General features: G+C 35.0%; 1 protein-coding gene across 6 annotated transcripts in view; it reads left to right on the top strand.

Moving 5' to 3' along the window:
- SENP6 (SUMO specific peptidase 6) overlaps positions 1-14651 on the top strand; it is a 111894-nt gene that overhangs the window by 17133 nt on the left and 80110 nt on the right. For all 6 annotated transcript variants that reach the window (XM_039245781.1, XM_039245780.1, XM_039245783.1 and 3 more), the window contains exons 2-3: positions 6147-6240; positions 8089-8149. In XM_039245781.1, coding sequence (XP_039101712.1) covers positions 6147-6240; positions 8089-8149 — 155 coding nt within the window. The remainder of the gene's footprint in view (positions 1-6146; positions 6241-8088; positions 8150-14651) is intronic.

Here is a 14651-nt window from a genome sequence, read left to right as displayed (position 1 = left end):
GAGAGAGAGAGAGTGTGAGCGGGGGAGGGTCAGAGAGTGAGGGAGATACAGAATCTGGAGCAGGCTCCAGGCTCTAAGCTGGCTGTCAGCACAGAGCCCGACACGGGGCTCGAACCCACGAACTGTGAGATCATGACCTAAGCCGAAGTTGGTCACTTAACCGACTGAGCCACCCAGGCGCCCCTGTTCAAAATATTTTTAAATTTATTTTGAGGTTTCTTCATTGATCCATTTGTTATTTAGAGGTGTTTTAATCTTCCATGTATTTTGGAATTTTCCACCTGTTGATTTCTAGCTTATCTTTCTGTTACAGTTTCTATTTTAATCCTTTTGTGGTCTGAGAGCAGACTTTGTGTGATTTCTGTTTCTGTAAATTTGTTAAAGTGTTTTATGGCCCAGAACGTAGTCTGTCTTAGTGATTGTTCCATGTGAGCTTGAGAAAAATGTGTATTTTTCTGTTGTTGGATAAAGTGGTCGTAGATGTCCATTATCTCCAGTTGATTGATGGTATTATTGAGTTCACCTTTGTTCTCAGTGATTTTCTGCCCACTGTCATGGACCATTTCTAATACAGGAATGTTATAGTCTCCAACTATTAAAACAGGTTCTTCTATTTACTCTTGGAATTTTATTAGTTTTTGCTTCAAGTAGATTAACACTGTTGTTAGGTACATACATGTTAGGGATTGTTATGTCTTTGAAAATTGACTCTGTTGGGGCCCGTGGGTGGCTCAGTTAAGCATCTGACTTTGGCTCAGGTCATGATATCATGGTTCGTGGGTTCGAACTCCATGTTGGGCTCTGTGCTGACAGCTCCGAGCTTGAAGCCTGCTTCATTCAGATTCTGTCTTATTTACTCTCTTTGTCTGCCCCTCCACCACTGGCACCTGCACACACGCGCACATGCTCTTTCTCATTCAAAAATAAACATTAAGAAATTTAAAAAGAAAATTGACTCTGTTAACATTATGTAATGCCCTTCTGTTTTTTAAAAACATTTTAATGTTTAATTTTGAGAGAGAGAGCGCACGAGCACTAGTGGGGAAGGGGCAGAGAGAGAGGGGCGGAGACACAAAATCAAAAGCAGGCTACAGGCTCTGAGCTGTCAGCATAGAGCCCGATGTGGGGCTTCAACTCAGGAACCGTGAGATCATGACCTGAGCTGAAGTCAGACGCTTAACCGACTGAGCCACCCAGGCTCCACAGTAATGCCCTTCTTTATCTCTAATAACTTTTCTTGCCTAGACATCTGCTTTGTCTGAAAATATAGCTACTCCTGCTTTCTTTTGATAATTGTTAGTATGGTATACCTTTCCCCATCTGTTTACTTTTAATCTGTATGTGTCCATTTATTTATTTATTTAGTGTCTCTTTCAAGTATGTTTCTTGTAGATGGCATATGGTTGGGTCTTGTTTGATCTACTTTGACAACCTCTGTCTTTTGATTGGTGCATCTATACCATTGATGTTCAAAGTGATTATTGATGTAGTTAGATTTAATGTCTACAGTGTTTTTTAAATTAAAATTTCAAAAATTAATTTTTTAATATTTAAACAATTTTTCTAAAAGTTTATTTTTAAATAAAAGAGGAGAGTCAGAGAGAGAATCTCAAGCCAGCTCCATATTGTTGGCACAGAGCCCGACACAGGGCTCTAACTCATGAACTGTGAAATTATAACCTGAGCCGTAATCAAGAGTTGGACACTTAACTGACTGAGCCACCTAGGGGCTCCTAAGGTCTACAGTATGTGTTACTGTTTGCTGTTTGTTGCAGAGTTGTTTTGTGGATTATATTTTTAATTTTCAAATATTGATTCTTTTGGAATAAACCCTACTTGATTAGTGTGTAATTTTCTTTACATATTACTGGATTTGATTTGCTAGTATTTTATTTAGGGTTTTATATTTGTCTCCATGAGAGAGTGATAATTTTCCTTCCTTGGATGTCATTGTCAGGTTTAGAATCCAGATACTCTCACTTTGCAAAGTCAGTGCAGAGTATTTCCCTTTCTTTCATTTTCTGGGATAATAAATGTGTTGCTATTTCTCAAAAGCTTGAAAGAAATTAGTAGAGGGGTGCCTGGCTAACTCTGTCATTAGAGCATGTGACTCTTGGTCTTCGGGTTGTAAGATTGAGCCCCATGTTTGGGGTAGATGTTAAAAAAAAAAAAAAGAACAAAATTACTGACCATGAAATAAAAATAATCTATTTAAAAAAAAATTACTAGAGAAGCCTTTTGGGCCTGAATATTTCTTTATGGAAATATTTGTAATAATTCAGTTTCTTTTATTGATGCAGCAGTGTTCAAATCTTCTTGTGTCACTTTGGTAGTTTTTGTGTCCTTGTAGGTATATAGGTTTGTTTCCTCTAGTCAACTAAGCCAGTGCCTCCCTCCCCATCCATCACATTTTCATCTTTGGTCAATTTAGTTACATCTCTCATTTACTGTTAGCTCCTTTCTGGTTTTCGTTTTGTTCTTAAGGTTTCTACTTTCTCTCCCCTCCTTCCATTACTGTCATTTTTGTGAAACGTATGGAGAAAAATGCATGTATTAAATCTGTGATACTTAACTGGGGTCTCTCCTTAACCTTTATTTCTTCTTCCACTTACTTTTGTAAGTGGAGTTTAGTGGACACAATTTTCTACTCTCGTTATTACTAATGCCAACTATAGCAGGATATTGAAATGTGGTGTAGTATTCTCAAGGGCTTTTCAGGATTTAAGGTTTTATTCCTACTCCAAATTGCCCTAAACTTATGTTTTAAAAATGTGTTTGTTTTTTCTAATTTATTTTTTTATTGGCAGCAATCACTTTCATGAGGTTATTGTTCTTTTATTTATACATTTAGAAGTTCTAATCTGTTGATTAGGAAATCATGACCAGATGTGTTAGAATTGTGTATTTAGAACCCTAGTTCTTTTAATGCATAAATAATAAACATTTCTTAACTTTTTGCTGCCTTGTAGCCTTTTTGATTAACTTGCCTCAGTTGATGGATACTAGTTGCTCAATTATGAATCTTCATTAGGTTAGAAATCATTATAGTTTGTTACCTTTTCTGTCTTGGTAGCATAATTGTCATCTAACCATCTTTTTTTTTTAAACAGGTTCATTTTACTTTTGATATTTTAAAGTTCTTTTTGGGGAATAATTTTAAATTCATAGACAAGTTTCAAAGATGTTACAGTTCTGTATACTATTCATCTTTTCTTAATGTTGGCTATTACCCCAACCGCAGACTTCCCTAGTTATTTCACTAATGTTCTTTTCTTATTCCAAGGTCCAGTCCAGGATAACATACTGCATTGGATTGTTACATCTCCTTAGTCGCCTCTGATCTATGATAGTTTCTTAATCTTTCCCTCTTTTTAAAAGCATACTAGTCAGGTATTTTGTAGACTGTTTCTCAGTTTGAGTTTATCTGATGTTTTCTCATGATTGACTGGCATTAAGGGTTTTTGGGAAGGAGACCACAGAGCTGAAGTGGCATTTTCATCACATCGTATTAAACAGTACATCCTGTGAATAAGATATCACTTTTGATTTTAACCTTAATTACGGCTAAGGTAGTGATTGTCAGATTTCTCACTGTCAGTTGACTTTTTCCCCCTTTCTGTAGTTGATGCTTGGAAGTGAGTTACCAAGTCCAGGTTATACTGAAGGGAGAGGGAATTAAGTTTCATCTCTTACAGGAAAGAGTTTGTGTATTTATCATTTGGAATTCTTTTTAAAGGAAGGTATGTCCCTTTTTCCCATTTATTTATTCATTCAATCATTTATGTCAGTATGGCTTTGTGACTATTTCTTCATTTTTTGGAGTTATAATTCATGGCTGTTGTTTACTTTTGCTAAAATTATTTACCTTTGTTAAACTATTGGGGGTTCATTTTGGTTCCTGTAACCTTTTGACATCCCCCCATCTTTTTTCTTTTTTTAAAGGAACCTCCTTATTTCCTAGTATACAAAATACTCCAGGCTTATCTTCTATTTTCCTTGAAACCCATCTGTAGAATCAGTCATTTCTTCTAGGAGCCTGGGCTCCTTTTATTAGAGGATGGTATTTAAAAATCAAGATCTGGTTATGAGTGTACTTGTTACAACTAGGGTGTCACTGCTTTTTAGACCTTCTCAGAGAACAGAGCCTTAGTTCTGTATACTAACCCATGTTACAAGGCATGCCTATATTTGTTCTCGTATCTATCTGTATATATGTCAAATATGAAGTCATAGTGATATCTCTTACTCTGGTACCATTAGAATGAACAGAGTTCATTCTGGGTTCTTCTCTTGCTTATTTGTAACCTCTTTCTCTGACAGGGAGAAACCTTACCATCCATTATACATAATTATTTGTCCAACCCCAGTATACATGTAAAGAAGTTTCAGATTTGCTCATAGTGATTTGTTCCTTCCCATTTCATAATTTTGGTAGTGAACTCCTATTCTTTGAAACTCTTTTTGAGCCTTGTATTTAAATTTTATATATTTTTAGAGAGGATTTATATTTGATTCTGTTAGTCATGTAGAGGCTTTTTGCAGGGGGAGGGGGTTTAAAATAGTTTATTATAGCAAAATATACATAACAGAATTTACAATTTTAACCATTTTTAAGTGTATACTTTTGGATTGTCATTAAGTACTTTTATAATGTACAGTCATCACTACCATTCATTTCCAGGGCTTTTTCATCATCCCAAACAAAAACTGTATACCAATTAAAAAATAACTCTCCATTCTTCTTTCTCCAGTCCCTGTTAACCTCTGTCCTACTTTCTGCTTCTGAATTTTCCCATCCTTGATACCTCATTTAAGTGGAGACATACAGTATTTGTTATCTTATGGCTAGTTTGTTTAATTCATTGTAATGTTTTCAGGGTTCATCCATGTTGTAGCATGTATCAGAATTTGATTCCTTTATGGCTGAGTAACATTCCTCTGTATGGTTATATATGTGTGTATATACACAGAACATTTTATTTATTCATCTTTTGCTGGACATTTGAGTTGTTTTCACTTTTGGCTCTGTGATTAATGCTACTATGAATGTTGGTGTATAAGTATCAGAGTCCATGCTCTCTGTTATTTTGGGTACATACCTAAAAACGAGATTTCTGGATCATAGGGTAATTCTGTTTAACGTTGTGAGGAACTGCCAAACTTTCCATGGTGGCTGCACTATTTTACATTCCCACCAACAGTGCACAGAATTCCCAATTTCTCCACATCCTTGCCAACACTTACTATTTCATGATTTTTAAAAAATAATGGCTAACCTAATGGCTGTGAAATAGTATCTCATTATAGTTTTGATTTGCATTTTTCTAACATCTAGTGATATTCAGAATCTTGTAAGACTATTTTAATTATAGGCTTTCCTGGGCCTGAAAATTCTGTTCCCAAACCTGAGTAATTGTGAACTTGTGGTTAGGAATTCCCTAACCATGTGTAAATACATTTTATTTGTCATCAGTTTAACCTAAAAACGCAGAGCAAAGGCAAGACATCATAATCATTCCTATTTTCTTTTAGTTTCTTTTTTTCCCCCTAGTTCACCTAATTGGAGGGTTGCCCTTCAGATCTTCTGGTCATCAGTCTGACCTCTCATCTTGCTGGCATCCCAAACTTGACCTTAAAGCTCAGGATCTAGGTCATCAGGTTTTTGTCATACAGATGCCAGCTTCAGAATTCATTTATCTCTGAGTTCCCAGTTTCTGGTTGTTTATGGCTTCAGGGGGTTAGCCACTCACTTAAAATTTTTTTTAAACTCATTGTAAACATATATGGTGTTCTTACCTAGAGAATTTTCCTGAACATTGAGTTCACCATATTGTCAACACAGAAAACACTGATTTCTCCTTATTAAAAGGCAGAGATGACTGACTGAAGTAAAGGCTAGTGGTCCGGATATAGTTCTCATAAATAAGCCAAACAAAGTAACAGGTAGTAATTTGATCAGTGATCAAATATGGACATACATGGGTTGATTTTTATATATTTTATACATATCCATGTGCTCTGCCTCTACTTTTACTGTATCTTAGTAATTTGAGGTTCTTCTTGGTAACAAACTCATGCATATGGACAACTGTAAATTCATATTGAATAGCTCTGTTAATAAATATTTATCTCTGTTTTTATTTCAGCTTTGGCTAGATCAGAGTCTAAGAGAGATGGAGGTTTTAAAAATAATTGGAGCTTTGATCATGGAGACGAAAGTGAAGGAGATCCAGAAAAAGAGTAAGACTTTTCTTTCTTCCCTCACATAGTTTCTAAGAATGACATTCCATTAAAAATGATTTATATTCCATGGAAATATTTTTAAGTGTATGGTATTCTTAAGAAAACGTCTTTTCTAGTAGCATCAAGGAAAGAAAAAGTAGATTTTTATTAAATAATTTTGTATTTTCATTTCTCTGTCTTTTGAAATGAATAATTATGTGCATGTAATACATGTAAGCTTATGATTAAAAATTGACGATTGAAGATTTTCAATTAAAGAAATTGTTCTTTTTTTAATAGTATTTTTGATTTGAAAAGCTACTGTTTATCATGAGTAAGTGAACCCACATCAAGACCCCTGAATTTTGAAAAGTTAAGTCCTGTAGTATATCTTTCTTCCCAGTGGCCCCATCCATCTTAGATTACATTACTACCAGAGAAAACAGAAACCATATAAATGATAAACACAGATGTTAACTCAGACAGAAGTAAACAGAGTATTCATTACACTTTGTTAGTGTGCTTAGAATGACTTCTTTGTAAAATGTAAATGGTAGTTTTAATACAAACTTTTGTATATCATGAGATTTGTATTACATATTCACCATTGCTATTAGTGCCTTTGTTTATTGATTTTGTTTTCCACTGGACAGAACAAATTCAGAGATACACAAATATATACAAGAAGTTCTACCAACACTATAAGTATTTTTAAAAATTTCTACACAAAACATCATTCAGAGTATATTGGCTAATAAATAGTGTAGGTGCTTCACTTTTCTGTCTGGGTAACAGCTCCATGCATCATTACCACTTTCATGTGTTTTCACATATGAGATATTGAACTGACTATAAACTTTTATTTGAAGGAGAGCTTTGAACTGGTAAGGCTTTCACCTAAAATTGGTATTTTGTGGTCGTCTTTCTATTGTTTTTTTTGTTTTTTATTTTTGAATTTAAAATAATTTTTATTAATAGATACTTAGTATTTATGTAATTTTGAAAAATTGGAATTAAATCCAAAATTGAGTAGAAAGTATACTACCTTTTCGACATTTTTGTAAAATGTTTGGAAAAAAGAGAATTTTTACTACTAAAAAAGTTGGGATGTATAGAAGTAGCAATGAAACAAATATTTTATATTTTTATTATAAGTAACTAAGATTTTACTAAAAATAGCTCAGCAGAGTTGTCTTTAGAAGAATGTATTTTAACTTTGTTAGAAAATTCGTCATGATTATATAAAAAAATTTGTATTTTAAGGTGTTACATGTTCTGTGTATTTCATTTATGAATCATACTCTTTGAATTATCATTATAAGAGGATCCTTAGGAGCTTCAGCTTTTTTAATATTTTGAGATTAAATAGATATGTCAGTCTGATCTTTTAGACTCTCAGGCCAATGATTCTGAAGTGTTGATATTTCCAGGAGTTGCAAAGGTGTAACCATTTTACTGTGGTAACACCATCAATTACTTTCTTTATATCAGCTAAGGTTTTCTTACCAGATTTTTTTTCTATTTCGTTTCTGTGTTATTTCCCCCTAATTTTAAATCCAAGACAAAGGAAATATGAGTGACTATATGAAATCTGTAATTTGGAAAGCAAAAATTATAGCTGAATCTGGCCCATCATTAGATTTTGTTAATAGTTTTATTGGAACACAGCCACACATGTGGTCTGTGGCTGCTTTCATACCAAAATGACAGAGTAGTTGGTATAAAGACCATGTTTACTCTCTGGCCCTTTATAGGAAAAGTTTGCTGATCCCTAAATTAGGTAAGCAAAGAGAATAAAACTTATGAATTTAATGTATGGGTTGCAAATATCACTTAAGGTTTTTTCTCCCCTTGTTTTATGTGTAGTGAGGCAAATCTACTCAGTGTGGGTGAAGATGAGGATTCTGAGACCTCAAAAGGGAAAAAGGCAAGTGTTGCTTTTCTGATTTTTTTGGGGGGTAAATTTTTTAGGTTATATACTAAAAACTAATATTTTCAAAGATTTATATATATATTTTTCTAAAGTTTATTTATTTTGAGAGAGAAAAAGTGAGTGGGGGTGAGAGAGAGAGAGAGAGAGAGAGAGAGAGAATAAGAGAATCCTAAGCAGGCTCTGTGCTGTCAGTGCAGCCTGAGGTGGGGCTCAGTTTCATGAACCATGAAATCATGACCTGAGCTGAAATCAAAAGAGTCAGATGCTCAACTAACTGGCCACCCAGGCACCTTGCGATATAACCTTAATTTGCATTTCTCTTATTAAGAGTAAGGTTGAATGTGTTTTCTTTCATATGTGTAGTTCATTTATTTTTCATTTTTGATACGTGCTAGTTAATATCTTTGCCTGTTTTTTAATTTAGTCTTTAGAATATTATTGATTCATATGAGTTCTTATATTAAGTCTAAGCCACACATTTTTTTCACATCTCTGAAATCTATCTAGGTGCATAATAATGGCATGACATAGTTCAGTTAGAAAAATTTGTTTGCTTATTTGTATTACATTTGTATTTACAATGATATGTATCTTACAATGGTTTCTTAGATTGATGAAATAGAGTCTTTTGGAGAAATTAATCCCTTGCTGTGATGTTATCTGCTAATAGTTTAAACCTTTTTTTTTTTTTTTTTTTTTTTACTAGTCTTTTGTGTTTGGTTTTAGTGACTATTGCCTTGGAGAAAAATTATGTTGTCAAAATATTGATCTTTTTTCCTTTTATGGCTTTTGGGTTTTGTGCCTTTTTTCCTAATGATGTTAACTTAATTACTTATTTGCTTTGTCCTATGAGATAGTTTCACAATACCAATACAAATATAATTACTAGTAAAATACTGAAAAAATTTTTTTCCTTCTGTTTTCTTGTTGGTGTTTGGTGGCACCATGAGGTATGTTCTACTAGGAATGAGTATTTAAATTACTGTGTTGTGTTTTTTTATGTGAACTTTAAAAAAACCTTTTGTTTATTTATAATAAGCAATCTTTACACCCAACCTGGGACTTGAACCCACAGCCCCAAGATCAAGAGTTGCATGCAGCTCTAAGTCAGCCAAGTGCCCCTAAATTACTTTTTTTAAAATCAATTAAAATGATTTAGTTTGTTTTATAAGTATGCAAAAAATATTACATGATTTGAAAGTCCTATCTACAAAAGAAGTTTTATTCAGAGAAGTCTAGGTTTTGTTCTGATTTCGTCTATACTTTTCTCTCTAATAGGCAACCTTTTAAAAAAAATTACATGGTTTAGTGTTTCATCGTTCTTTTCTTTCTTTTTTTAATTAAAAAATTTTTTAATGTTTATTAATTTTTGAGAGAGAGAGTGAGAGCAAGAGAGTACGAGCAGGGAGGGGCAGAGAAAGAGAGGGAGACATAGAATTTGAAGAAGACTCCAGGCTCTGAGCTGTCAGCACAGAGCCCAGCCTTGAACTCATGAACTACAAGATCTTGACCTGAGCCGAAGTCGAACACTTAACCAACTGAGCCACCCAGGCGCCCCTCTAGCTTTTATTTTAACATCTTGATTCCTTGCAGCACTTACTGTTTAGGTGTTCTTTAGGTAGACAGAAATATAGTGAACTTTGCAGGGAAAAATAAAAGGTGTTTTCAGTTACTTCTGTGACATTGGTTTTCAATTTATGTAGTGTTTTTCCTTTTTTTTTTAAAAAATTGTTTTTAATGTTTATTTATTTTTGAGAGAAAGACAAGAGTATGAGCACAGAGAGAGAGGGAGACAGAATCAGAAGCAGGTGCAGGCTCTGCACTATCAACACAGAGCCCGACGCGGGGCTCCAACTCACATACTGCGAGATCATGACTTGAGCTGAGGTCAGATGCTCAACTGACTGAGCCACCCACGTGCCCCTTTAATGAACTTTTTTTTTAAACATTTATTTATTTATTTATTTTGAGAGACCGGGTGTACGAGTGGGGGGAGGGGCAAAGAGAGGGGAGAAAGAATCCCAACCAGGCTCTGGCACTGTCAACTCAGAGCCTGATGCAGGACTCAGTCTCACAAACCGTGAGATGATGGCCTGAGCAAAAATCAAGAGTTAGATGCTCAACCGACTGAACCACCCGAACTTCCCTTTAATGTGCATTATAAATGTCTAATCATTTAGCAGAATTTTTTTAGATTATCTTCTTATTTGATATTGTTACATGCTAAATGTCTTGAATACTTGTTTTTTTGTTAAATTGATTTAGTTGATGTGTGGTAAGTTTGGGTAGATGATAAATATATGTTGATAAGTTTTACACATTTTATAGTCCAAATGAAAGATTTATTCATGTTACAAACATGTATTGATCACAGTGTTCCTGATGCTAGTGAACAAAGTAGACAAGTTTCTTTTTTCTATGGAGCTTAAATTCTACTAACTGATTATGTTCGTTTGTTGCTTAATGAATAATATATAATATGGAATTGGCAACTTAAGGCTCACAGGCCAAATCTGGCCTACAGTCTATGGCTGAAGAACCATTTTTAAATGATATCCTCAAAAATCAAAAGAATACTGTTTTATTACTTGCAAATATTATATGAAATTTAAATTTGTTTATAAATAAAATTTTATTGGAAAACAGCTATGCTCATTTGTTTCTTGTCTATTACTGCTTTCATGCTACAACACAAATTTGAATTGTTTGGATAGAGTTGAGTAGTTTCAGCAGAGACTGTATGACCTACAAAGCCTAAAATACTTGCTATGTGGCCCTTTACAAAAAAGGTTTGCTGATCCCTATCCCATTGTTTATACTATGTAAAGGTATTCCATATGGATTGATATCCAGTTGAGAGAAACAATTTTTTGGATGGGTAATATATTAGAGTAGTTCATCAGAATATCAGATTCTCGGCCTGCTAACAATTGTCTATTTTATAGGATGGTTGTGAGAATTGTTAGGCTGTGTAACTTACATAGTACATGGCTCTAGTAAGTCTTCTACCAGTAGCTAAGGGCTGTATTTATAGTTGGTTTGGTAACTATGATTGTTTTGTGCTCATCCTTCTGTCTATAGTAGTTTCCTGATCCTATGCTTGCATTAGATAGAAAACTGTGTCAGGCTACTAAACAGAGGGGCAGAGGGGAAGAAAAATTAAAGCTTTTCAGGGACGTCCAGATTGAATATATCGTCTTCAACTTTAGTAGTAGTAGTTCTCTAATGTGTGAGATAGTTATCCATAAATTAATGGCTTGATTTTTACTTTCTTTATTTCTCGCAATAATCTGATGTAGATTAGCAAATGAAGAGTATAAATAAAATGAAGGGAAATAAATATTATTAGAGAGAAGATGTGCTAGAGATCTAAAATTTATATGTTGTATTTTTTAAACGTGTTTATTTTTTATTAAAATTTTTTTAATTTTTATTTTTGAAAGAGAGAGTGCTAGCAAGGGAATGGCAGAGAGAGGGGGAGACACAAAATCCAAAGCAGGCCCCAGACTCTGAGCTATCAGCACAGAACCCCATACAAGGCTCAAACTCACCAACTGTGAGATCATGACCTGAGCTGAAGTTGGACGCTTAAGTGACTGAGCCACCCAGGCTCTTGTATAAAAAGTTTTTTTTATGTGTTTATTTTTGAGAGAGAGAATGTGTACATGTGTTGGGGAGGGGCAAAGAGAGAGGGAGACAGAGAATCTGAAGCAGGCTCCATGCTGTCAGTGCGAAGCTCAGTGTGGGCTCGAACCCAGGAACTGTGAGATTATGACCTGAGCAGAAGTCAGACACTCAACTGACTGAGCCACCCAGGTGCCCCCTCTATGTTGGATTTTAATTTAGCATTATTTTTAAGTGTTCCAGAAGCTAGAATTCTGTCCTATAGGTTTGTAATTGTGTAAAGAGAATCTTTTACAATTTTATATCCTTTGATTCTCCTATGGAGTGAACCTCATCCCCTCACCCCTGCCCCAGAGCTACCTTCTAAGTGTAATAAATGGTTGGGAGCCTTTTCTAAGGTAATTTGATGGTATAGTAAAAGATTTTCATGAGATATAGTCCTATCTGACAAAGTTGGAAGTACTGGTTTTCTTCTTGCCAACTGAAGTGTATGTAGTTTTTGATTGTAACCTATAGGCAACAGAATTGGGAAACTTAGGAATTTTGTTAGATAGATCCTCTTGGGTGTTTTTTTTTTTTTCACATTTATTGATTTTTGAAAGACAGAGACAGAACACTAGTTGGGGAGAGGCAGAGAGACAGGGAGACACAGAATGAGAAGCAGGCTCCCCAGGTTCTGAGTTGTCAGCACAGAGCCTGATGTGGGGCTTGAACCCATGAACTGTGAGATCATGACCTGAGCCAAAGTTGGACGCTTAGTTGACTGAGTCACCCAGGCACCCCTTGTTTTTTTTAATTTTTTTTTTGTTTTTTTTTAACGTTTATTTATTTGAGAGAGAGAGCGCACACATGCGTGCCCCTGTGCATGAGAGGGCCAGAAAGAGGGAGGGAGAGAATCCCAAGCAGGTTCCATGCCATCAGGACAGGGCCATGGGACTTGATCCTACAAACCAAGGCATGAGATGGTGAACTGGGTCGAATTGAGAGTAGGATGCTTAACCGACTGAGCCACCCAGGTGCCCCAGATCCTCTTGCTTTAATGATGGGCTTTGGGTTGTCTGTTGCTGTGCCCTAATGCTTTCTCAAAAAATTTTTGAAAATGTATGAGCATTTAATATATGGTTGAATTAGCTGAGTTATATGCCAGTATATTAGATATGATTTGGCTTAAACAATTCTTAAGAGGAAAGATTAACTTTCTACATTGATATAAAGGAATATTTGACGCGGTTCCTTTTTTTACTCTGTAGGATATTTTGTATCCTAATGTATCCTAGTTTGTGTCCTGATGTTTCTGAAATAATATGGTTTGTTTTTGCTTTTTTCTTGTTAAGCCAATATATATATTTCTACAAGAGCATTATAAAAATTTCTCATGCAGTATAGTATAGAAACACATAGACTTTGGAATCAGACCAGTCTTTAAATGTTTAAAGCCATTTAACTAGTTTGGACAAGTTACTTTGCTTTTTCAGTTCACTGATCTTCATAGCATAAGGATAGAATGTCAATAGAGTTTAAATGATATGTGGTGGAGAGATTTTGTTAAGGAGAGAGAACTGAAGTGGGAAATTAATTCTTTCACTCAATAGCAGCAAGTAAGTGACCTGATGTTTTAGGTATGGTTGCTGAATCCCAATCTGAAGAACTGAAATGTATAATGTATGGATATTAAATATAAAGTAACTAACATAATGCTATTCATAGTAAGTATTCACTAGATATTAGTTTTTGTAATTGCCTAGGTAGGATCAGTCTTTTTCTTTTTTCTTTCTTTCTTTCTTTCTTTTTTTTTTTTTTTAGTTTTTTTAGAATTTATTTATTTTGAGGGTCGCCTGAATGGCTCAGCTGTTTAAGCCTCTGACTTCGGCTTAGGTCATGATCTCACGGTTTGTGAGTTTCAGCCTTGGGTTGGTCTCTGTGCTGACAGCTCAGAGCCTGGAGTCCACTTTGGATTCTGTTTCCCTCCCTCTCTGCCCTTCCCCCACTTGCGCTGTCTTTGTCTTTATCTCAAAAAAAATTTTTTTTATGTTTATTTTTTGAGATAGAGACAGAGACAGCGCAAGGGGTAGAGGGCAGAAAAGGGGGCAGGATAGAGAATCTCAAGCAGGCTCTGCACTGTTAGCAGGGAGCCCAACATGGGTTGTGAATTCACAAACCTATAAGATCATAACATGAATTGAAACCAGTACTTAACCAACTGAGCCACCCAGGTGTCCTTATATGATCAGTCTTTAATGGAACCTTTTGCTTCTGAGATTCTTAACAGCCTATGTATCAAAATCATCCAGAGCATTGGCTCTCCAATATTCATGTACCTGAGTATCACCTGGAAAGTATGATAAAAATATTGCTGGACCCCACTTCCAGAGTTTCTGATTTAGATCTGGAGTGGAACCTGATAATTTGCATTTTAAATGTTTGTAAATGATGCTGGTTCTGCTGGTCCAGCAACCACACTTTGAGAACCATTCATTGACTTAGGGCATTTTTTCAAAATAACATGGGAGAAGGCCTAGGTCACAATGACTGGATAGGCCTAATTTTTCTCAGATGAATGTGTCTTAATGACCAGTTGTTGGGCTAAGAGAGGATACCTGCATTTCTAATTGAGTAGGATCTGTTGATTACTGAATTCCTACCTATCTGCCCATTGCAGGGCTAGGCAATTTGTATATATTTTCAATGCATGAAATAACCCTATGACTACAAGGAAAGTTACCTGGCTAGAAAGAGACAAGTCTGTTTGATTCCTAAATTGTTATTTTTTCACAATAATGCTATTCACCAAGTGCAAAAGAGATGATATTCTTCTAACAGAAATGAAAGAGTGTGATAATCACATTATCTATCCCCTATGGGTTTTTTCCCC

Source organism: Hyaena hyaena, unplaced genomic scaffold (assembly GCF_003009895.1).
Source record: "Hyaena hyaena isolate Hyena2069 unplaced genomic scaffold, ASM300989v1 scaffold_270, whole genome shotgun sequence".
In the NCBI taxonomy this organism is placed as follows: Eukaryota; Metazoa; Chordata; class Mammalia; order Carnivora; family Hyaenidae; genus Hyaena; species Hyaena hyaena.
This window is presented reverse-complemented; position numbering and strand designations above follow the sequence as displayed.